The 24,052-nt window shown below is 37.3% G+C and overlaps 1 protein-coding gene and 3 long non-coding RNA genes across 6 annotated transcripts; 2 read left to right on the forward strand and 2 right to left on the reverse strand.

Moving 5' to 3' along the window:
• Positions 1 to 378: 378 nt before the first annotated feature.
• Positions 379 to 5,715, forward strand: LOC136265436 (uncharacterized). 2 transcript variants are annotated; one of them, XM_066060285.1, is made up of 7 exons: positions 379 to 549; positions 1,215 to 1,559; positions 4,282 to 4,551; positions 4,707 to 4,760; positions 5,042 to 5,197; positions 5,253 to 5,333; positions 5,409 to 5,715. In XM_066060285.1, the coding sequence occupies exons 1-7, from the start codon at positions 453 to 455 to the stop codon at positions 5,528 to 5,530; spliced, it is 1,125 nt and encodes a 374-aa protein (XP_065916357.1). In that variant the 5' UTR covers positions 379 to 452; the 3' UTR covers positions 5,531 to 5,715. The 2 variants fall into 2 exon arrangements, with proteins under 2 accessions (XP_065916357.1, XP_065916365.1); XM_066060293.1 differs by lacking the exons at positions 4,707 to 4,760; positions 5,042 to 5,197.
• Positions 5,716 to 7,692: 1,977 nt separating this feature from the next.
• On the reverse strand, positions 7,693 to 10,429 carry LOC136265555 (uncharacterized). The gene is made up of 3 exons (XR_010705594.1): positions 9,016 to 10,429; positions 8,575 to 8,671; positions 7,693 to 7,957 (listed from the first exon to the last, which is right to left on the reverse strand). It is a non-coding gene; the product is annotated as an uncharacterized lncRNA (long non-coding RNA).
• Positions 10,430 to 14,061: 3,632 nt separating this feature from the next.
• Positions 14,062 to 15,936, reverse strand: LOC136265236 (uncharacterized). Of its 2 annotated transcripts, none has more exons than XR_010705452.1 (9): positions 15,434 to 15,936; positions 15,249 to 15,382; positions 15,092 to 15,201; positions 14,808 to 14,859; positions 14,676 to 14,744; positions 14,586 to 14,622; positions 14,399 to 14,527; positions 14,307 to 14,344; positions 14,062 to 14,255 (listed from the first exon to the last, which is right to left on the reverse strand). It is a non-coding gene; the product is annotated as an uncharacterized lncRNA (long non-coding RNA). The 2 variants fall into 2 exon arrangements; XR_010705451.1 differs by having other exon boundaries at positions 14,063 to 14,255; positions 14,586 to 14,627.
• LOC136265228 (uncharacterized) lies at positions 15,478 to 21,978 on the forward strand. The gene is made up of 3 exons (XR_010705447.1): positions 15,478 to 15,656; positions 19,650 to 19,770; positions 21,809 to 21,978. It is a non-coding gene; the product is annotated as an uncharacterized lncRNA (long non-coding RNA).
• The last annotated feature ends 2,074 nt before the right edge of the window (positions 21,979 to 24,052 follow it).

Genomic DNA, 24,052 nt, shown 5'->3' on the forward strand with positions numbered 1-24,052 from the left:
AAATGTACGCATTACATAATTTGAAATGGAGAGATCTGATTGGAGCTTCCAACATTCCGGCAGCGCCAAACTTTTTGTACACAGTTTCACCAGACCCTCTTTTTAGGGTCGGGCGCCGCGAGACTAAGTCAATCTCTAAAAAGAAATTTAATTTTTTCCACAGCCTACTGAATACAGTGGTAAGCCATAATATTAATGGCTCGATTAATGGTTAAATGCCAATCTTGAAGCCATATATACTAATTTAATAGAGATATAATTTATCATCTTCCCAAATGTCATAAACAACCATATTTGACAGGTTTCCCACACATTAACTACTTCCTTACAAAGTAACTATTTATATTGGCACAAATTACATCACTACTCTTGGAACAGCAGCATGTAATAGCTATATATAACTGCATTACCTACAAGTCTGCATCATTTTGGGTGTAAGGAAGTTACATGGAATGTTACTCTGTATTGTAGGATTATATATAAGATATCAGAAATTCATGGATAATAAAGTGTATATAATCATTTTTCTTGTTACAGCAGCATCAGCAGGTTAGAGTTCCACCAGTTAGTTACATCATAAAATATGTGCACAGCGGCGGAGGAAGTAGTTGATATGAGGGGGGGCTGGGCTGACCCAGACTTATTTCTATAGTTTGGTAAGGTGAGACCAAAAAAAAAAAAAAAAAAAAAAAAGGTCGCAACCAACTGACAAGAGCTTTCCACCTCATCAGCTACCATTTCTAGCTGATAAACTACATAAAAATCCTTTCATAGCTCACTACACACTGACTACTTTATTAGAGTGACTGCTCTATTAGAGTATCTCGATCTTTATCACGGTTTTCAGCCCCACTCCAAGAAAGATAATTTCGGTGTGATATCATTCTGAGGGGGGGGGGGGGGCTTTAGCCCCCTAGCCCCCCCCTTTCCGCCGCCTATGTGTGTGCATGAACTACATTCATGTTAGTCAGTAATACCAGTGTAGTAAGTTGTAGTAGAGTCTAATCAGTACTGTTTTCTATCTGTGTGTGCAGTCACCTCATGTAGGTAGCTACTAGCTATACTATACATGTGTTTTTCCTATGAATTTAATTTGGAGTTTTAAGATTTACTTTTGATTTAAATTGTACGGAGAACTTTGAAAGTTTCCAGAGTTTGTATGGTATGAATACTTATTACTTAACACATTATGTAATGTATGTGTGTGTCTGTAGCTCTCACTATCACTAATGGTCCACAAGACACAACAGTGTGTATCAATCAAGTGGTAAATTGTACATGTGGATTTACTGGAGCTGATCCTAATATTGTGGTACCAAATTGGAGAATAATAAAGAGAAAAAATGGAGTGGTTGTCAGTGATGAGGATATCAGTGGAAATGAAATTCTAAGAGACACTAGTGTTGGACTGGAGTGGATAGCTGATCCACTTAATGGAAACAGTAGTGTGTTAAGAGTTGGTCCAGTGGACAGGACTGATGATCAGTCATCATATCAGTGTAGTTTTGCATTGTTGAATAGAGTTATTGAGAGCTCTATAGGAACTCTGACAGTATTAGGTAAGTTAGATTCCGGCATTAACCAGTAGTGTTAATGCACAAAGTATATACACACAACCGTGATTTATGATTAATTAGATTATGCACACACCTCAAGTATGAGTATGGACAGTATATATGGAGTATTGTTGTTGTTTTCCAACAACAATTAATTTTATGTGTACACAGGATATTATTAGATTTCCTTGTCTAAAATAGGGCAAAAATAATTGATCACCTTGTTGACATCCCCACTATATACTTCTTAACTGACACCTTTACCCATGATACATGATACCATAGAGGCTATAATATTGAGATTGATGTAACCATGACAACAATTAATTTTCCCATCAGCATCAAAACTTGATTTCTCTATCCCATCATGTGATCAATATTGATCAATTAAGCTGGTCTAGTAGCGTATAATTGTAGTTTTGTGTCGTTTCAGTTGTGATCTGTACATCAATTTTTGTCTGTATCCACCATTGACAACTCCGAAGTTGAATCAGTTCCTTCCCTTGATGGCCCCTCCTACCCAGGCATATCTCCTATCCAAATTGACTGTGATGGTATTTCTCATCTCTTACAGGAACAGAACCCTCATAAAGCTTCTGGTCTTGATGGCATTTCAGCTAGATTTCTAAAAGAGACCTCTGTTAACATTGCACCAGTCCTTGCATTGATATTTAATGCTTCCTTCACCCAAGGTAAACTTCCGCTTGATTGGAAAAGTGCTTTTATTACACCTATCTTTAAGAAGGGCTTCCATACAGATCCCTCCAACTACCGTCCCATTTCATTGACATGCATTTGTTGCAAAATATTTGAACATACGCTGTCTTCATCAATAACTAATCATCTAAACACTTTTAATATTATTTGTAGGGAACAGCATGGCTTCCAAAGACACCGTTCCTGTGAAACTCAACTTTTAGAGGCTGTAAATAATCTTACATCTAATCTTAATGCTAATATTCAAACAGATCTCCTCTTGCTAGATTTCTCAAAGTCATTTGATACAGTATCTCATAAACGTTTACTATCCAAATTATCCCACTATGGTATCAGTGGTTAAATATTTAGGTTGGATTAAAGATTTTTTGCTTGACAGGAAACAGCAAGTCATTCTTGGAAATGTGCACAGCTCATCTTGCAGTGTGCTATCTGGTGTTCCTCAAGGCTCTGTCCTGGGTCCTCTCCTGTTCATAATATACATTTATTTAATGACCTACCTATCTCTATATCCTCTAAGATTCGTTTGTATGCTGATGATGTAATAATTTACAGAGCTATCCTTTCAAGTGAAGATGCTTCAATATTGCAAGAAGACTTAAATAAACTAGTCAGCTGGGCTGCAACCTGGCTTATGTCTCTCAACCTTAACAAATGCGAACACCTAGTTATAACTAGCAAAAATCAACCCTTATCAACTACATACAAGATCAGGGACTACCTCATTCGTGAAGTTACCTCAGCAAAATATTTAGGAGTTACAATAAGCCAAAATATCTCCTTGGTCTAAACATATTGGCATTATCACTTGTAAAGCAAATTCCATTCTAGCTTTTTTACAAAGAAACCTTAGTCAGTATTCACTTCGTGTCAAATCTTTAGCTTATTTTACATATGTTAGACCAGTGTTGGAGTACACCTCTGTTGTTTGGTCACCATTTACACAATCTAACATAGACAAGATTGAAAAGGTACAACGTAAGGCTGCTAGATTTGTTTTTAATGATTATTATAGATATTCTAGTGTAACTAACGTGCTCAATTGCTCAAAATGGGAATCCCTTGAACACAGAAGGAACTAAGTCTACCATTGTCATGTTCTACAAAATCATCAACAATATTGTTTCAGTTGACTTTTTCAATTATCTTCATAGAAGCTTTACCAGGACAAGAGGTCATCAAGTGAGATTTGTGACTAATCCTGCTAAAAGAAACACTTATTATCACTCCTTCTTACCCACAGCTATTCGATTATGGAACTCTCTGTCTGAAGAAACAGTTAATTCTCCTAACTTACATTCATTTATTAACTTATTAAGTGTATGTTAACTCGATATGTACTACACTCATATTTGAGTCTTACATAACAAAATTAAATTAAATCATAGCTACTCTTTTCAGAGGTCTGCTCAGTAGTAGTAGTTAGGGTTGGGCAATATTTCAATAAATCGCCAATACCGCCTAAGCAAGTGCTCGCAATACCATTATCGCATGTATTATTTTGCCTTCACAATATTATTGTATACATAGGCAATATCTATTGCATTTTGCAATATAATTATCGCATTTATCGTCTAATTTTTGTCTCTTCTAGACCTCATATTTATACAGTTTGTGCATATTATTGCTAACTATGTCAATTGGTTAACTTGTTAGCAAAAAAGTTGTGTTTGTAAACTAATTCTCAGTGAAAACAAGCAGCCATATGGACTTTTCAAACTATGTGGTTGTGTTTCAATTTTCACATGCAATATTGCAATAATTGCATTTAATGACTCATGTAATAATTGCATGTCACAAAATTCTATATCGCCCAACCCTAGTAGTAGTAATAATAATGATGCTAATAGTTTTGAACACAATTTTGCAAACCTTAATCATGTGCACTACTGATTAGTTACTGCAGAATCACCTGCTAGGCTAGTATATCAGTTTGTATGCTACAGTCAAATCTGAATTGAGTCGACCCACACACTACTAACTTGTATGTTATACGTACTTGTTACAGATCCACCATCACTCATCAACATCACAGTGGAGGATACTGGTACCACCTTCATCACTATATCATGGATCAGTACATCAGTTGGTAGTGTGATTTACACTATAACTGGTGATGTGATGGTGTCATTTACCACGATTGATACTCAGTACACTATTAATGGACTAACCAGTGGTACATCATATAGGATCAGTGTTGTCCCTAGTGTGGGAATGTGTCAGGGAGAAGGGAAAGAAGTGATCGTGAATACCAGAGTGTCACCTAGCATACCAATAGGTAAGCTATAATATTGTAGGTTAATAAAAGATTTTTAATAATAGTTATTTTGTTAGTTTTCTATACTTTCTCTTTTTGCATAATTGCATGGTAAACAAGTACATAGTTCAATTTGTAATTATCACTTATTTTTTACAAATGTTCTGTCTGTACAGTTCAACCTTCCAAAAGCAAGTCAATTGTTTTACAAGCTACCACTTCAATTAAAGGTTTGTTGATAATTTATAAATTGTGTATAGCTGTTGTCTAAACATTTCCTCCTGCAAGCTAAATACTACGCAGTAGTATTAACTGTATGAATAATTAATCTTATGGCAGTTATTCCATACGTAACAGTTTGTGCATGTGTAGTGTGTCTGTGTGCATGTGCGTACCATAGCTATGTACTTCTATTCTATTAGTGATGGACATACCAGAAGTACAGTGCACATACACTCATAACTAAAAGGTTTACTGACCAATTCACGTTTCTCATCATAATCACTAATAGATGATGACAGTGAATCAGATGATGATGGGAACACAACTTTGATCATTGTATTCACTATTATCATTGTTCTCCTTATAATATCATTAGTAATAACTCTTGTCATTATTATTTGGTTGTGTGTGGAGCGTTACCACAAACTGAAGTACATCACTTCTGGTAAGATGTATAAACACAAGTGAACAATTATCCATAACTTTTGTGTTTACTGTAGAAGTTAAAACTCCTGTGAACCAGCAGCAGTTAAACACAGACACAATCAAGATGCAGTCATCTCCAGCTTATGTTCCAGTAGGTCAAGATAATGATCCAAATTCTTCCATAGTACCACAATATGATACTGTACAAGTTCCTTCTGATCTTCCAGTAGGTCAAGATAATGATCCAAATTCTTCCATAGTACCACAATATGATACTGTACAAGTTCCTTCTGATCATCAAGATGTACCAATGATGGCTAATCCAGCTTATCTGACCCATAAGAACATCTGATGTGTTACCTCAATGGAACACATGTACCCAGTACATCACATGTTTCACAAAATGTAATGTATCACTTTATCATACAGTAGTGCTGTATACGTGCAGACGTTTTACAGCTTGTGTACTTATGAGACTAACAAGTGCTCTTATTATTAACTCTTGATATTATAGATGATCTTCTGATCATTACAATAAAAGTATATCATCAGTGATTGTGATAAGTTAGCACAAATACCACATACATTTTACAAGGTACAAATACCACTGCTACAAATATTACTGTATTGTATAGGATATAATTATAATGAAACCTGTTTTAGCAGTCACTGCTGTAGGGAGGCCCTCCACCTTTAATTTCCCATGTGAAAAGCAATTTACTTGTCCAAATCAGCCACCTTCTTACAGGGGCGGAGGAGACACCTTTATTTAGGTGGAGTGGGTTGGTGATGCCATGGCCTAGCTGTAAGTTAAAGACCAAAGAAAATAAAGGTTACTGAGGATGCATCTTCAGTAACCTTTGAGGATGCATTCACTGAGGATGCATCTTGAGTATCTATAATTACTACAATGTCCACAATCAACATGAACAACCCTACAACTCAATACTCATATTTATAATATCCTGTTATTTATGTGACTGCTCTATTAGAGTATCTCAATCTTTATAAACGGGCTCATGTCGATGTCCCTGAGAGACGAATGCAAATTTTGCTACTATAAACTGTTGTGCTACAGCTGTAGTACTCACTATCACTCACCTTTGTGCTGTGGTGTTACGTTCTACAAACTTAGAAATTAAACGGGGTCTTCCTGAAACCTTTGAGACCCTCTCCCTATGTCATTACGGTAGGAAGCTGAATTTAACATGTTATCTCTTGTTAGCAGAAGCAGTACTTATATGCTTTCATGAAAGCTATAGTCATATTGAATGATGAAATTATTTATTACATTGGTTGTGATGCTTTACTTACAAACATACCTGCAAGTATAATTGTATAAAATGATCAGGGGTGTTTACTAGTGTCAACTACAACAGATTTGGATCATTGTACATATATGGTATTGATTACAATGTTACACAACATATCATAGACACGACATCACAGTACTTGCATGGGTTCTCTGAGACAGGAAGTCACCACATTTTATAGTAATGATGTAGGGAGAGTACCAAAATCAATTAACAACCATTAATTTGACTAACCAATAGAACACTCAATTAAAATGGTGAATGCTGCTAATGTGAGAAGTGACACTGATGTCATGAGAACAACAACTGTTGGTACACATCAGGTACAAATGTTATGACAGTGGAGTGGAGAGACAGACTTCGTGACTTATCAACTAACAATGATCTTGAAGGGTGTCCCTTCAGCTACGAGCTATTAACTACAGGCAACCTTGCTGTTTTCACCAGACAACCACTATATATTCGTGAATGTCATAGTCTTCAGTAAATGCCTCGCATTTATTGTGGAATCTAAACCTACATATGTACAGCATATTTATCAATTATACGCCTTGCAGATCTCCAAATTGTTAAAAACACATTTCACTTGGCAAATTTCCATAAATGGTACAACTTTTATCTTAAACAATTTCTCATGAACCAAAACTCACTAACTGTGCTAGAGAGTATAATCTTATCTACACACCAGTGGATGAGGTATTTAGCTATGAAAATTTACATCTTGATAATATCAAGATGTACAAAATGTTATTAACCAGATAAGTATACATACTCTGGCTTTTATATTAGAGTAGTCTAACTTAAGGGCGATGGAACAGGCCAAAGAGTGAGGGGGCCAGGCTAGTAAAGACCAACAAAAAGGTGACCAGCTGCAGACAATAGCTGCCTTCCACCAACTTATTTATTACTACACATACGTAGCTAAGTAGCACTTGCTACACCGCTTCTCTGTGACTGTTCTATTAGAGTATCTAGATCTTGACTGTTCTATTAGAGTATTTCGATCTTTTCTTGCAAATTTTGTCCCATAAAAGTGGGGGGGGCGCCGCCTATGGTCTAACTAGGAGGGCGTGTTTATAGTTAAATAGAGGTCACTACAATAGACCATTACCAAGGAACAGCACCTTCAGTACACCTTACATACAGAATCAACCAAACAACACCATGTTATGGCCACTACGTCAGAATAACATTAGGCAGATAATACTTCATGAGCTAACCGGACTATGGTAACTTCTCACAACTACAGTACATAATATGTAGTACATACACTTACATAGTACAGACTTAGCTAGAAGGTCATAGGTAATACAATACAGACATAATATAATTATAAGTTAGCATAGTTTAGATTACACTGCAACAAAATTAATATCAAATGATCAAATTACAATGTGTTACATGATTCAACAATAACAAATCTGATGTCTTCCTGATGAGTTCACTTGCGATCAAAATCTCTTCACCTAGAGATACACAACAAACTTGTTATATTTACTGTGTTTCACTGGTTAAAAGTTATGGTTTGAATAAAAGCTACATTTATATCACAGTGTATAAAATATCCATAAACACGATCCTCGATATAAACATTGTGGCCTCTTTGAATATGTTGATAGAACACATGTGAGGTAGATATTAGGCAAGAAAACCTGTGATAAGCCTTCAGAGTGCGGCTGTGCAGAGTGCATAAAAGAAGAACTCCATCACTCGCAATCTTTATAAATGTCATTGGCTTACTGTTACACAAGTATATGATCCCACTACTCTTAGATACATACATACCCTTATAACACTAGAAACCATCTTTGCATTACAGTAAATAATGTACATGTTTTTCTGTGTTTCTGAGGCAACACTATTTCACCATCACTACAGCAGAACTTCAGCAGTACAATGCCCTGTAGCTATAGACCACCTAGTGTTCAGACATTAGAGAAATTTGTATCACTCAAGTCAAGTGTGGAATAGTCTTATAAGATTAGATTACTCTTAGACCAATAGCACATTCTAAAAGTAAGTCATTTCAGCATTTGGTTAAAGGAAGTTTGTATGACTGAGGTTCTGCCATATTAAAGCATACCTACTTGTATCCGGCTAGTACATCAACCTTGTACATTTGGCAAATGTAGTTGTCTGGCATATACTGTCTTCAATGTTTTTTGTTGTGAGACATACACCTACAAAAAAAACAATTTTATACAGACACATAATTCAGTTACAACTCAAGTACTGTACTCTTGCATGCAAACTAATCATTATTTCATACATACATGAGTGCCTTGCATGCTAATTGTATACCTGTGTAAGTAAGTGAGTGGGTCTACTACAATAATGTGTAGTGTAGTGTAGTGTGTAGTGTAGTGCAGTGTAGTGTAGTGTAGTGCAGTGCAGTGCAGTGTAGCGTAGTGTGTGTGTGTTGTTGTATTGTGTGCATATACTTGTCAAAATGACAGTGCAGTTATAGAACATCACAACTTGAAAATACGTATACATGTAAGGTATGTGGATGGTTAACACTTACAGCGGTGAATAAACACAGAGATATATCATCATCTTTACATATATCGTAGCAGCCAGAGATGGACATACAAGAAATAGTACATGGGTGTAGTCAGGTGTGTTTTATAACATAACATTACACACATAGTTTTATGCATAATATTTACAAGTTTGGGCACACACACTGTACATTATCAATACATACATGCTACATGTCAAGAAATAGAAAATTTTGAATTGATGGCTGTATTTAAATAATACTGCATTATACAGTATTGAGTCATGCCCACCACAACTGTTGAGCACAACTGTGCAAACACTGCCAAGAACATCAATCACTGTAACCATGTGTTTAATCTCACTGTACCCCGATGGTACTTGTAAGCTTGGGAGAGTGCAGGAGGAGTAGCGTCTCTGGCTCCCACGAAACTTTTATCTGATACAACCATTATATTATTCAAGTCAATCTGACACATATGTGACTGGATCTGTGAAAAGGGGCACAATCGTACAAGCCTAAATTTACAGTATAAAGCACTGAATACATTGGGTGAAATACTTACGTATTATTGAAAAATTCCGTAAATTTTTAAACCCCTCTTTCTTAGTGATGGAAGGGACTAACAATAAAACCCTAGATATCATCTTATTTGCCTGCTCAAGAGGAGTTGGAAAATCTTTGTTTCATTGCAGTAGACCCAAGGATACATAAGTTATGAGTGTTTGTTTATGTCATGTCGAAGCAATCGTACATGATCGATATTTCCTCACAAATTTTGCCTTTGTATGTAGTGAAGAAGGGTGAGTAAAGGAAAAACTTACCCAGTAATTGCTTCCCCTGTTCATGGCGAACACGATGGTAAAACATTTTGGCTCCATACCTCAATCCATTGGTAAGTTACAACCGTTTTTGTACCCTATGCTTACTGTACATACTGATTTTTCTGTTGTTGCTACTTTGTAGGGCTGTAACTCCCAAAGTTATTGGCATATGAAGCTGAAACTTTGCCAGTGGGTACACTTGGCTAAGTAGATTATAAATATTAATAAACAGGAATCCAAAAAATATGCGATTATGTCCTGTTTTTACAGATCTGGTCACATATAATGGCTACATGTATAATGACTGTTTGAGTACATTTGCCAACATGGACACACTACTAAACAAATAGGCAGTCCCTGGAAACAAGTATACATGTGAAGTGTAGAGTGCACACATGTCCTGGCTCATGAGAAAAACATGCCAACAGAACACAAACAAGCACATGATGTTACTGTGTGTGGTTTTGGAAGGGGAAATTGATCACCATTTAAAGCATGTATTACTTGATGCCTGCACTACTAGCTACATACATACATACCTGTTGATTTCTTACCTCTATAGATACAAATCTGAGGAGTATAATAGTATGATGGGTGTTCATATGGGTGGAGGGTGAAAGGCACCAGCTAGACTTTAAAATTAAGGATAACAACTAAAGGTTAGGGACAAGATCAAATTCGCTGATGTGATTGGTTAAATCATGAAAAAGTGATTGATCCTATCTCACTGTAAGCTTTTAGATATTAAATTTTAACCATGACGTCATCCGATTTCTATTGGCAACGCGTGTATACCGGGATGCCGTATACGCGTATCGTAAACTTATAATGGCCATTGACAGTGATAAGTATCTCGCAACCAAAGTTAGCACGTAATGATAGACACGAAAACCACCTTATGACACATTGATTTGGACGGGTAGTTGATTTAGCGAGTTTGAAGCTAATCGGGGGAAAAACCTGGGAGGAGTTTGTGTTTGCTGGTAACACGATAAGGGTATCAAGAAAGTTTTGGACGAATTCGTGTCTTCCTAGGGTAGTTAAGGTGGTTTAAAGGGTATTTTCCGTAGTTCAACGAATCGCCACCAATCCTGGATCATAAGATTTGTCTCAAATTGTAGAATTGAATGGTACCGATCCGATTGAAATCCGACCAAGAATGACGGATCAGTGCTCGAAAAACACGTGCGTGGGCGAAGAGAATTAATATATAGATTATGTGTCCACCACTGCTGCTAAAATATCATGATGGCCCTGTTATTGAATAAAATACAGTACCAGTGCTCTCACTCTTATTGTACTCTAAAAGTAATGGAAAGGGACTTAGAGCCTATCCAAGCTTCTGAGTTTGACTGATCATATCTCCTTATAGTTTTAACTGGTCGCTTTTAAAACAATAGCTGTGTGCTAGCAGTGTCAAATGACCAAATTTCAAGCTGGTATCTTATTCACTAGTCAAGTCATAATTATGGGTTGCCAGGTACATGCAATTAGAAAGGCTATAAGACCCCTTTTAACAAATCTGGAACACACTATATAGTACCTGTAACACAATAACTAGATTCTATTGTTCTATTAGAATATCTTAACCTTTACATGAACATTTATAATGATAAAAATCTCTGAATTGCAGAAAGTTGCAATGACAGGTGTGCACTGACCTTCTTTTGTCATCTTCACCTATCATTTCAACTTCTTTGGGCAACAGACCATCAAATAAATAACTAACTAAGTAATTGTGCTATAAAATGGGATAGGTCATATTATAGTTATTTTGCTTGCAAAAGCCCAACATAGACAAGAATTGAGAATAAAGTTAATAAGTAGCTATAGTGGCACAGAGGTCACAGTGTTGCAATGGCACATATCACATTTCCAGCCATATACGGTACGCAGAAAAAACAGTAACTATTAATAGATTAAAATCATAACATCATTTTAATTGTTTTATCACAGCATTTGATTGTTCTAGAGTATTTGATTTGTATAATATTATAACAGCTTTTAATCCTTAATAATTTTTACAACCCCTCATTGGAAATTAGCCCTTCCCTTTGTTTTTCCTGTCTTTTCAATGCTCACAATTCAATTGCACACACACACAACACACACACACCTCTACTAGTATATATTTAAAAATCAGAGGAGATTCAATTCTTCACCCAAGCACCCTGTCCTTGAAATGTGGACATTATACATAGTTAGTGGCATGTGGGCGTGGAAGATATGTAAGTTTAGTAATATAACTATAATGAATCTCCAAAATTTATATACATCAAGACACACGGTAGTGTGTCGTGCGGCCCAAGAAGCCGGCACGTAACACCCGTGAGTATATTGACAGGAAGAAAGAAAATGCAATTTTCGCACCTCCGTAGCTCTGTGCTTCCTTGATGAAATAAGACGATTTTTGCTGTGGACATATGCCCTCCAACTGCAGCACTCCACATTCCAAATTTGAGCGAAACCGCTTCACGCGTTCCCGAGATATGCGACTTCAAAAATTGGCTCAGTTTCTTCGTTTTTTTTTCTTCTTTTTCTTTTGGCAGGTTATATAGAGCCGGTACCGGTTACACTATTTTGCCGGCTATTATGCCGGCAGTAGAGGGTATAATACTTAGAATGGGTTGGGTCCTGTGGTTCTGGGTTGGCTGCGTTGTTGCCTGAGCTTTTCGTTGTTGCGCTCGGCAATTCAGTGTATTCGTGGGGCACGGTCTTCCATTGGTGTTTACACCAGGACTCCACAGTCAGTGAACTTAGTGACTGTGGAATCCCATTTGTCTGCTTAATTTTGTTCAGTTGTCCAGCACTTGCAATCTGTGCTGGGGGTGGTAGGAAAGGGCAGTCCATCAAGCCCGGGAAAAAAAAAAAAATAATAATAATACTTAGAATGTTACGTGCATTAAAAAAAAAACTTGTACAAAAAACCTAAGAAAGCGAAAAAAAAAACGTTGTCTAAGCGAGGGTTCGAACCCGGGCATCCGTACTCATAAGCAATGTTTGTAACGATTATACCACCGGTGCTGCAGCTAGTCATATTATTTAGTTTCTACGTTATAAACATCCGACTGAAGTGACTTCTATATATAACAAGAGTGAAGAAGAAACCAAAGCTGAACCCTAGCCTACCCCTAACGCTAAGGAACTACTTTTCACATCCCCTAAAGTTGAATGCTCGGGGCGACCTTCTAGACGCGTGCCCTAAAGTTGAATGCTCGGGGCAACCTACTAGTGCCGGCACAATAGCCGTTAGTGTTTGCAAACCGGTACCGGCTAAATATACACTTCGTTTTCTTTTTCTTGCCGCACACTTACAAAAACTGCTATAAAACGCGAACGCCACATCCGATTGCCTTGAAATTTGGCACACAGAAGGGAGATATAAAGGCGCATCTCGGTACCAACTTTGGCTGTATTACGATAAACAGGCAAAGAGTTATGAGCGATTATTCACGAAAAATAACACCAATATGTTGTCACGCCTACAGGGTAAACCGTGTATGGGAAGAAGCTGAAAATTGGTGGGTAAATAGGTTAACTATTGAACCTCAAACCTTTTGTGGTTTGAAAGAAATCGAGCTAAAAAAAAAACAGGAAAATACAACGAAAAATCCAACAGTGTGTAACAAGTACGCAAACGAGATTAGCTAATAAAAAAAAAACGACTGCTTGCCACGCCTACCAGATAAACCGCTTAGGCTAATGCTTTGAAAATTGCTGTACAGATGGAGTAATCATCTTAGAAAGGATCATCAATGGTGTAGAAGAATCAGACTTAAAGCCACAGAGTTATAACACGAAATCCAACTTGGTGCAGCAAGTGCGAGATCGAGATACTCTAATAGAGCAGTCATCCTAATAGAGCAGTCACCCTGCATGAAGAGAATTCAAGAGATCAGCTAGAAACAAGAAACCTGTATAGAGATCAGCTACACACAAGTCACCCTGTAGAGAGATCAGCTAGAAGAAGCTACACAGTAAAAACAAAGTAGTGAACGTCACTACTAATTAGTAGTGAAACCTCTGCCACAATACTCACTATTTTTGTGTAGTGACGTTCACTACTTTTTTGTAGTGAACGTCACTACAAAAAAGTAGTGAACGTCACTACTAATTGTAGTGAACGTCACTACTAACTGTAGTGAACGTCACTACTTGCAGTGCCATTAGTAGTGAACTTCACTACTGTTTTACAGTGAACGTCACTACTTATTTGCAGTGATTTCACTACATTGCATTTGCATCCAGTTTATGCATTCATGCACCATAGAATTCCATTAAAAATAATACTGCATACAAGTAAAAATACATGTATACAAAATGTCAGTTGTTTTGTATAGGTGCATACATGTTAGTCCAGAAATTTCTTGTCAGAAGATTCTGCAGCAGCAAAGATGCATCAGATACTGTGCAGTGTATATTGCAAGTTATCTCATTGAACTGCAAGATATAACAATATAATACAAACTATGGTAGCTAAATAAATCTTACCAGCATAGCTACAATAGAGCAGATGTACATGATTTATGCTGTGATAAAATAATTGTTGATATGTAATATGAGATAAACATATATGCACTTACCAACTATTGCACAACTGTGCGTAAGGGATGGGTGCATGGTATAACCATCTGATATGTTAGATCAGTTCCTATTAGTAACCACAGTATAGTGATAGCAAATTGTTTCATTTGCTAGTCTTGCAGTATTCGCTATATCAAGAAACAAAGATCGTAAACGATCTCCAATGTAATAAGCTAAAGCATTTACCTGTTTAAAACTGCTACCAATGGAAAGTCAGTATTACCTAAACTGCCAAACAACATTTTAACTGCAGAATGGTTGTTTAAAGCTACAAACCTTAAACACTTGCAGACACACAGCAGTACCCCACAGGTATACACCACTGCAATGAATATCAATCGGCTACTGCATGGAGAGAGAACCATCATTATTATAAATGAGAAAACACAATAAGTAGAGTTAGCTTACAGTATGTGCGACCTCGGTCTCATGCAACCACAATCAGATCGTAGTAAAAGATCTGCGTGGGAACGGCAAGGTAAATACAAGAACAAAACTGACAAACATGCATACATACAGAAAACAAAAAAAAGTGATTAGCTAGTAGTGGTAAAACCGTGAAGCTCAGGTATGTCAGAAAGCTAAAATACGTCAGTGTACACTGTGCCCGGACAATCCAGTTTGTAAGCAACCGCCAGTCACACCATAAGTGTCATTACTCCATCACTCAATTCAGTTACTATGTGCTATACCTTATGGTATATTAAAATGAAAGCCCCAAACTTCATCACCTCTCGGCTCTGGTACTACAGTGCCGGCGCCGGGAAATTGGCGGGCAGCCAACTTTGCAGGCTGGGGTAGTCTACGTGTGCAAAAGTGTAAAACAAATAATTACAATTTAAGACTTACTTTTCTGAATTGTTAACCACTTGCTAAATGCAACAGCTACTAGGTACGCAGTGCTAAGCTGCCTAGCCTACTCAGTTGACTCGAGAGACCACTCTGCGGCCACCTGACCGCACGTCACAGTTACGAAACAGTCCCTAGTCAATAGAAAACAGAAGTAAAAGAACAATTATTAGTCTTCCACTTACATGACTTCTACAGCACGTAACTAAGTGAGCAACGATGTTACCAAGTAGATGACGTCATCAATTATATGTGGCATTATTTAGAGTTTCCTTGACATGATGCTACTCGAGGTGCTACCTCTGGTGCTACCCGGGTGCTACTGCTTAGTGCTATGCACTCTGTATCTGAAGATCTATAGTGTTTATCGTCTGTAATCAACCGTTCCTGATTAGTCTGTTTAAAATCGTAAGTAAACAAGCTGTAACTGTAAACACACATTTGAATTAATGGGCGTTAGCCAGTATATTCTACGTACAATATACTGTCTATGGCCAGCCTTTCATAATTACGAAGGTTTTAAGATGTTATTACCAGGACTAATAGCACTTTACACTGACAAATTACCGGTGCTTTGACTGATTACCAGGGCTCTAACCCTGGTCATCGCCATCCCTGGTATGGCTATAGACCCTTCGCAGGTGAGCTGCTGCCATAGCAGCATCCGCCATCTTGGAGTACAACCAGTTTTGCAAACCTGATAGCATTGCTTTTCATAAGAGTAAAACAATACCTAGGGCTGCTTCTCCTGCATTTCACAGCAAAGGTTGACCATGTAGGTTAAACGTACACTCTCCCCTATGCTATCAGCAGTGTTGGGAGTAACACGTTACATTAGTAACGCGTTACGTAATATTATTACTTTTGTGGTAACTAAGTAATATAACGAAATACGCTATAAAAACGAGTAATATAACTCAAGTTACTTTGCTTACAAATGTAACGCGTTACCTATGTAATATAGTTACTGTAATATTACGTAATATTATTACTACAAGTAACGAAGTTACTAATCTCGTTCATTGTCCTCTGAGTAATGCCTAGCCACAACAAAGTAACGAAGCCTACTGAATGAAGCTTATTCGCCAGCTTCTTATTTAAAACCAAGATTTGCACATTTTCCAACAACGCAATCATGTCACGTGATAAAGTGGTAGTTTCACACGTGACAGCTTAAGGCTGTGGACACAAAGTAATATAATATGTAATATTATTATAGTTACTTTATTTTATGAGTAATATGTAACTGTAACTAAATAGTTCAGTTGCAAGTAATATGTAATATGTAACTAGTTACTTTTACAAAGTAACTTGCCCAACACTGGCTATCAGGGTTGCAAATCAGGTTGTACTCCAAAATGGTGAATGTTGCTATGGCAGCAGCTCACCTGCAAAGGGTCTATATACTACTGACATTATTTATTGATGGCCCGGGGTCAATAGTCTCTCACTATTATTATTATATATATACTTGCATGGCCAGACTACTGACCTGGAAAATGAATTTATGGCATTCTTTTCTTTTCTGAACCCAATGACACATTGCGACTGTGCCAAAGTTTGTGGATGTGCAGGCATTAATTAGGATACTAGCTGCCAGTCCACTGTGCGACCTGCAACTGTGGTCAATGTCAGCCAGACCTCAATTAATATTTATGGCAAGGTTTGTCCTCACTATTGACTGATTTCATGTACTATTTATTCATGTGCTATTTTGGACATTTTGGGACCCAGAATTTTTATCCATTTTTTGCAGGTTTTCCTCTTTCAGAGGTAAAAAATGTATTAACCATAACTGTTGAGACCAAAATTTTTGTTCTTCCCTTGTTATCTAAGAGTTCTTTAAAGGGTCAGAAATGCTACTGAGATCATTTTGTGATAACTTTTTTTATGGAGCTCACTCCAAAGACATCCTAAAGAGCTCACTGGTCTTGTAATGCCATTCCCAGAATATGAAGCTTCGACTTTGCAAGTGCTGGAAGATTTTCATTTCTGGTCAAGTTATTTTAATTCAGTTACTGTATAATGTGCCGATGCCCATCCTGGTCCGGTTACTCTAGCATTCAAATCAGTAGCATGTTACAGAAAACAGGCTGTGCCAATCAGATTATGTTGTTGGTATTCACAATTTTTTTTAAGTTATCATGCATTGATACTATAGAATTATCAAGAGTTAATAATAGCTCTTGGAATTATGTAATATGTTTTGTGAAGATGTAATGGCTGCTTGTAGTCAACAATAGGATGTTCTTTAAAAGAACAAAAGATGGAGGTAGAGGGCCATGTAGTTGGAGCTGATGTACTCGTGATGCCTAATCAATATAAAAACTATTTTTTTGGTTGTGCTTTTTGGTTGAGTTTGTTTAACCTATAACTATGCTTACTTCGTATGGTTGTTAAACATTCCATTCTTGCTGCCATTGTGATCTCATTGTTTAATTATCTTCCATAGTTGAAACTCTGTAATGCTATAGTGAGAGTGACCAGACCCTTCCTCTTTTTGTGAAGGAGTGGGTGCTGCCAGGGTAGTACTCTTTCTAGTAGGGTATGGGTGGAATCCTTACATTGTGCGGCCCCCAGAAGTAAATTCTGAAGTCGTTCTGTTTAACCCTTTGAGACCTGAAAAGTGTGTTTAAAATATTTGCGGTTTTGTGGTATTAATAGATTATTTGCTGTATGGTCTAATCTCTTCTTCCTAGACACAAGGAAACTTTATGAAGGCGATCTATATACAATGGCTCACCTTTACAGCGATTATCAGGCGAATCATAGGAGTGGAACACGCCGTACAACCCTTAGCCTTTCTTCAAGACGCTACATCGTGATTTTTGACACCGATTCGGCAAGCGTCCATATCTCGGTGATGGTAACTCCCACAATCAAATCCTCAGAACCATTTTATGCAGAATCACATGGCGAATCCCATGACGTTTATTCCAAATCCGTACACTGAAGTATGCGGAAGTTATGGCCGTGTTTATTTCGAAGAAGAAATTACGCGTGTTTATAAAACGGCGTCTTGTTATACACAATGTTCTTTACGACTTCCTCATTGACTTTTGGCTTAAAACTATACATCACTGGAGTCCCCATTCATCAAGCAATCTGTTAAACATGACCCCATTGTAATAGCCTAAAGCACGCAGAAGTTACGGCGCTGTGAAGTTTTCAAAATTTTCAAGGGTCGAATCGACCCCCCTACGGCCTCAAAGGGTTAAACAATTACTATATTCTCCATATGCTGCTGATGGGACCAATGCAAAAGGGGAACCAAACATCTATTCATTGCTTGACTACGGAGACCAGCCATTGTTCTTGTAGTATTGGTATGCTCTATTAGAGTATCTTGCACCTTCATTGTTTACTGTGAGACTGTCAACCATAGTCATATCACTAGGGTGCTTTTCAAGAGAGAATTTATAGAGAGACATTTGGAGCATTTTGGCTTCTTGGAATGGAACCAAAGCAATGGCGGATTTAGCATGGGGAATTTCCAGAATGAGGTTCCATGGAACCCTTTGAACTCCCTGGATCTGCCCCTGTGTTTATACTTGACCAGCCGTATTTCCAGTCTGTATTGTATCACTTCCAGTAAATGCAAGTGCTGAGCAAATATTTAACATTTCAATACTGCAAGAAACAGGATGATGCTAAACCTGTTATATGCCATCGGCTTTTATTCAATTCAATTCCATGATCGCTTCTGTATGATAGCGATAACCATTCACAAATAATTGAATTATGCATATAATATGTGATTGCCTGCTGCCATGAATACTCTCACCACCAACCCTAGATGAAACACTGCCAAATGATAGTGTCACTGAGACACGTACCAGCTTTCTCAGAAGCTTTAAGGGTAAACTTGGAGGTATCAAGAGTTACTTAATACTGTAGCTAATGGATCTCTAGTAATCAGATATAGCAGAGTCGATTATCCACAGTTATAATAGTGAGCGAAAACCAGCTGTTTTTGTATGGTTCTATTTTGTAGTAAAAAAGTATTGAGTATAAAAATATGCATGCTACATAAAAAATTATGCATGTTTTAGTTTTTATGTACTGAAACAAAGCACGAATCAATAAAACCTATATAAACCATCAGATTTGCCTTTTCATGGGGAGTAAGACAATCTTTATTTCATGTATATACATCAGAAGCCATGTGAGTTATGGGTGATGCGGTAAAAATTAAGTTTACCATGGTCACTTCATTGTTGGAATGGTCTTCTTTGTCCACTCCTTTTGTTACTATAGATAACGGAGAAGCAATAAAATAGAATCCAAGGAATGGGCGAAAATAACCGGTCTTTGCTCAGCCAATCACATACGCAAAGTCACAAAATATGTGCAATTATTTCATTACATCTTTTCAGTTTAAAGTATTGTTTTCTATTGCAGATCTGTAATGGCCACTGCGTGATGAAAGATAAAAAAGAAGTTGGAACTTGGAAAGAAGCTGGCAAAGGATGTGTCTTCAGGGTGGCTACGTTGTATTTAAAAACATAACCAGATACTCAAGGTACTATAATTTTAGACTATATGTGGTTTATTTACGTAGTATATACTATGTAGCGTAAAATCCTGTATATTCCTTAAAATACGTTAGTGTGAAGTTTACATGAGTACTGTACATTATTACTAATATGAATACACTATGAAAGTACATATCAAAAGTACGTGTAAATGAATATGCTATGAGAGTGCATATATTAAGTTATGATGATGCTGGACGGATGATGGGAAACTACATGGGGTGGCCTTATACAGAATCATCATGAAACTTAAGTGTGAGTGTTAGGTGTGTTCCTTCATAGATAATTAATGGTTACTCGGTATGTGACTGGATTTATGAAGAGGGGTCTTCCACACACATCCAATTCTATGAACTCAGAAGTCCATAACTCATTGCTCAAGGAATGTATTAACTTGAAAATTTGTCCATCCACTAAACTATGTTAGTGCTCACTACTGTCCAATTTTTTAATCAATAGCCTTTTCAGTCTAAAGATATCACAGACCTCTCAACCTGGAAGCAGATCTGGCTGTGAGAAAGCCAGCCACCCATCCCCATGCAGCTGTGAAGCCTACCATCTTTGTGCTGGGGCTCATGCACATAGTTACATTTGTTTTAACAAAAAAATGTTTTAAAAGGCACAACTAGCTAGCTATGTGAGCGCAGTACTGCTGTTTACTGCAGCTTATAATATCTCTATACTATAGTGTAGCCTACTATATGACAAGAACCTACTATTTTGCTCCATCGTTGAATCACGTGATATCAGTCTTTCAACTCAGCTGATGTACTGGTTCACCAGTGATTCGTTGTTGAAATCACCTCCCATTTCTTGAGTAATCAGTATCCAGCTGTGGATTTAGTGTTCAGCACAGATTTTCCTCACAAGTACATCTCACAACAACCGAAATTAAGCAATAAACATTTGCAATAACACAACTGGTAGGATTTCACCTAATTCTTCAGTGTACTGAGTCTTTTCTCAAAGGATTTCACCTTTAAATAGGGGTCAGTTCATTGAGTTTGGCAGCAAAGTGACTTGATTGTGACACATTCAAAAGTATGGGAAACTGCCAAAATTTTCAGCTCAAAATACAGAGGCACCCCACTATTCTAATGAACTGATCACGTGACACCTGCTACAAGATGTTTTGGGGCTTAAATCAAGGAGATTTAGCGTGCCTTAGAAAATTTTATTGGAAATCGTGAGATCAACAAGTGGTCGTGATATGAAGGCTGAAATCATGCGTCTCATGACCAAATTGTGATAGTTAAGAGGTCTGGTTATGAGTCATTAAATTTGATAAATTAGATGTATGGAAGACCCCCTTTCGCAAATCTGGTCACATATATATGTTGTTTGCGGGCACTTGTTCTATAGTCTAAAGCTGGACAGAAAATACTCTGCACACATGCACCTCCACCCAACATAGTTTCACATGCCCAGACTATCTATCTGTGTCAGCTACATATTCTCAACCAGGGAAATATCAACCCACCTTCACAAGTGAACTATTTCACACAGCCTGTTTGCCTCCACCTCATCCCGTATCAGTGGTATAGTCGGGATTACACTGATAGGTGCATAACTCAAGGCAATACAGTATTTGTATTATAAATTAAAGCATAACAGTTAGACTCTGAAACATTGCATAATGCAAAGGTTCTGGGTTACCATTTGCATGGCTTGCCTTTCAAGTCAAAATCAGGACTTGCAATTAGAGAAGCTTTACATTCTTATTGCCTGGCCAAGGTGGGGATTTGCATCACTGAAAATTATAGTTTCCCACCTACCGGGTAAGCACTGACAATGTAAACCCCGACCATGTCTCGACCTGCAAACCCTAGGAATACTCAGGCTAGAAGGGGATTTGTATGGTCGTGTGACATAATGAGCTAGTTTGAGTGGATTCTAGAAAGACTGTCTGAGTGAATTTCTTTAGCGAGTAATTTTTTCATCCCTAATAAATACAGAACAAGGCACATTTCACAAATGTCTATGTTTCCAGATACATGTACATGATATATTGTTTTTCATTTACAGACTCGTTCTGCCCGCTGCTGGATGAAAGATGCAGAAGCTGGTCAAAGATGTGTTTTTGTTACGTATGTACATTATACGTATATTTCCATTGTTAAACTTAACAGTACGTATAGTTGATGTTATATAATATTTTACATTTACCATTTTGATTACATGAATGTGAAAGTTTAGTGGTTTCATAAATGCAGGTATTTATAGCATTTACATACTAAAATTTATGAGTACAGTTTGACATCAAATTTGCCTAGTTTCCCCATGTCCAGAAAAGTAGTCAAAACTTTTTTACTTGGCTTACTACAGCCTAGTAGAATGTCTGCAAAGACTTCATTTACGTTCCTGCAGAAGTACATATTGAACCTAATCAATGAATGAAAGTCCTTTGTGAAGTAAATCCTAGCTCCTTAGCATTGACAGCAGCATCCCATACCATATCCCCTGCAAATTTCTAAAGGTTGTCATGTGATCTTTCATGCATGTGCAAACTCATAGTATCTTCTTATAAGCATCCTTTTCACATCAATAAATGGCTTCAGGTGGGAATCTTAATCTTCAAATCAGAAATTTATCAAATGTACTATATAGTCCCTACCAATAGAAAATCTGAGGCTACAATACATGACTGCTGTTTTCCAGTGTTATCACACACACACACACACACACACACACACACACACACACACACACACACACACACACACACACACACACACACACACACACACACACACACACACACACACACACACACACACACACCCACGTATGTACAATCGGATATTTTGTTTGGTTTTGCTACATTTAGCCTATACTACTGTGAATACACAGCAAGTTTACATAGTTGTGGTGAAATATGCAGATGATACTTCTAGTGGACACTTTGTGACCATACTGTTATAAAGAGGTTGTCATTTTTCAGAGGTAACATTTTATTTAAAGAAGTCTATCAACCTGCAATTTTGGTTTATAGTCTGTTATGATACCTCAGAAACTGTCCTTTATATACCAATGTTAAATGTTACTGACCGTAACAGTGTTCTTGACAGTAACAGTGTTCTTGACATGCTGTTATATTGATGTATAGTAAAAATTTATAATGTAGTGAAGGTCACTACTTTTTGTAGTGACCGTCACTACATTATGATTTCACTACAACGTAGTGAATTAAAATGTAGTGAACGTCACTACTTTTTGTAGTGAACGTCACTACATTATGATTTCACTACAACGTAGTGAATTAAAATGTAGTGAACGTCACTACTTTTTGTAGTGAACGTCACTACATTATGATTTCACTACAACGTAGTGAATTAAAATGTAGTGAACGTCACTACATTGGTAGTGACCTTCACTACTTTGATAATTCACTACGTTGTAGTGAATCTAAAAGTAGTGAACGTCACTACATAAAGTAGTGACGTTCACTACTTTGTTTTTACTGTGTACCTTGTAGGGAGTTCATGCAACTATGGAAAGAGATAGTTCAGCTAGAAGAAATCACCTTGTAGAGTTCAGCTACAAAGTAACCACCATGTAGAGAGTTAAGCTACAAACAAATCGCCCTGTGGAGAGATCAATAGAAGAAGTTACCTTGCAGAGAGTTCAGGTACAAAGAAACCATCATGTAGAGAGTTCAGCTACAAACAAATCTCCCTATAGAGAGATTAGATAGAAGAACTTACCTTGTAGAGAGTTCAGCTACAAAGAAACCATCATGTAGAGAGTTCAGCTACAAACAAATCTCCCTGTAGAGAGATCAGCTAGAAGAAGTTACCTTGTAGAGAGTTCAGCTTCAAACAAATCACCCTGTAGAAAGATCAGCTAGAAGAGGTCACCTTGTGGAGAGTTCAGTTACAAAGAAACCACCATGTAGAGAGCTCAGCTACAAACTAGTGACCTTGTAGAGACATCAGCTAGAAGAAGTTACCTTGTAGAGAGTTCAGCTACAAAGAAACCATTCTTTAAAGAGCTCAGCTGCAAACAAATCACCTGTACAGAATTCAGCTACAAACAAATCACCCTGTAGAGAGATCAGCTAGAAGAAGTTAACTTGTAGAGAGTTCAGCTACAAAGAAACCATCATATAGAGAGTTCAGCTTCAAACAAATCACCTGTAGAGAGTTCAGCTACAAACAAATCTCCCTGTAGAGAGATCAGCTAGAAGAAGTTACCTTGTAGACAGTTCAGCTACAAACAAATCACCCTGTAGAAAGATCAGCTAGAAGAAGTCACCTTGTAGAAAGTTCA

The sequence above is a fragment of the Dysidea avara genome, chromosome 1, assembly GCF_963678975.1.
Source record: "Dysidea avara chromosome 1, odDysAvar1.4, whole genome shotgun sequence".
Classification (NCBI taxonomy): domain Eukaryota; kingdom Metazoa; phylum Porifera; class Demospongiae; order Dictyoceratida; family Dysideidae; genus Dysidea; species Dysidea avara.

Bases quoted from the DNA above. Each gene is read 5' to 3' on its own strand.
- LOC136265436 (XM_066060285.1), top strand. From the start codon at position 453: ATGTTACTCTGTATTGTAGGATTATATATAAGATATCAGAAATTCATG. The intron at 4,552-4,706 runs GTAAGCTATAAT...CTGTCTGTACAG, and splicing joins GTCACCTAGCATACCAATAG to TTCAACCTTCCAAAAGCAAG. The intron at 5,334-5,408 runs GTCAAGATAATG...ATCTTCCAGTAG, and splicing joins TCCAGCTTATGTTCCAGTAG to GTCAAGATAATGATCCAAAT.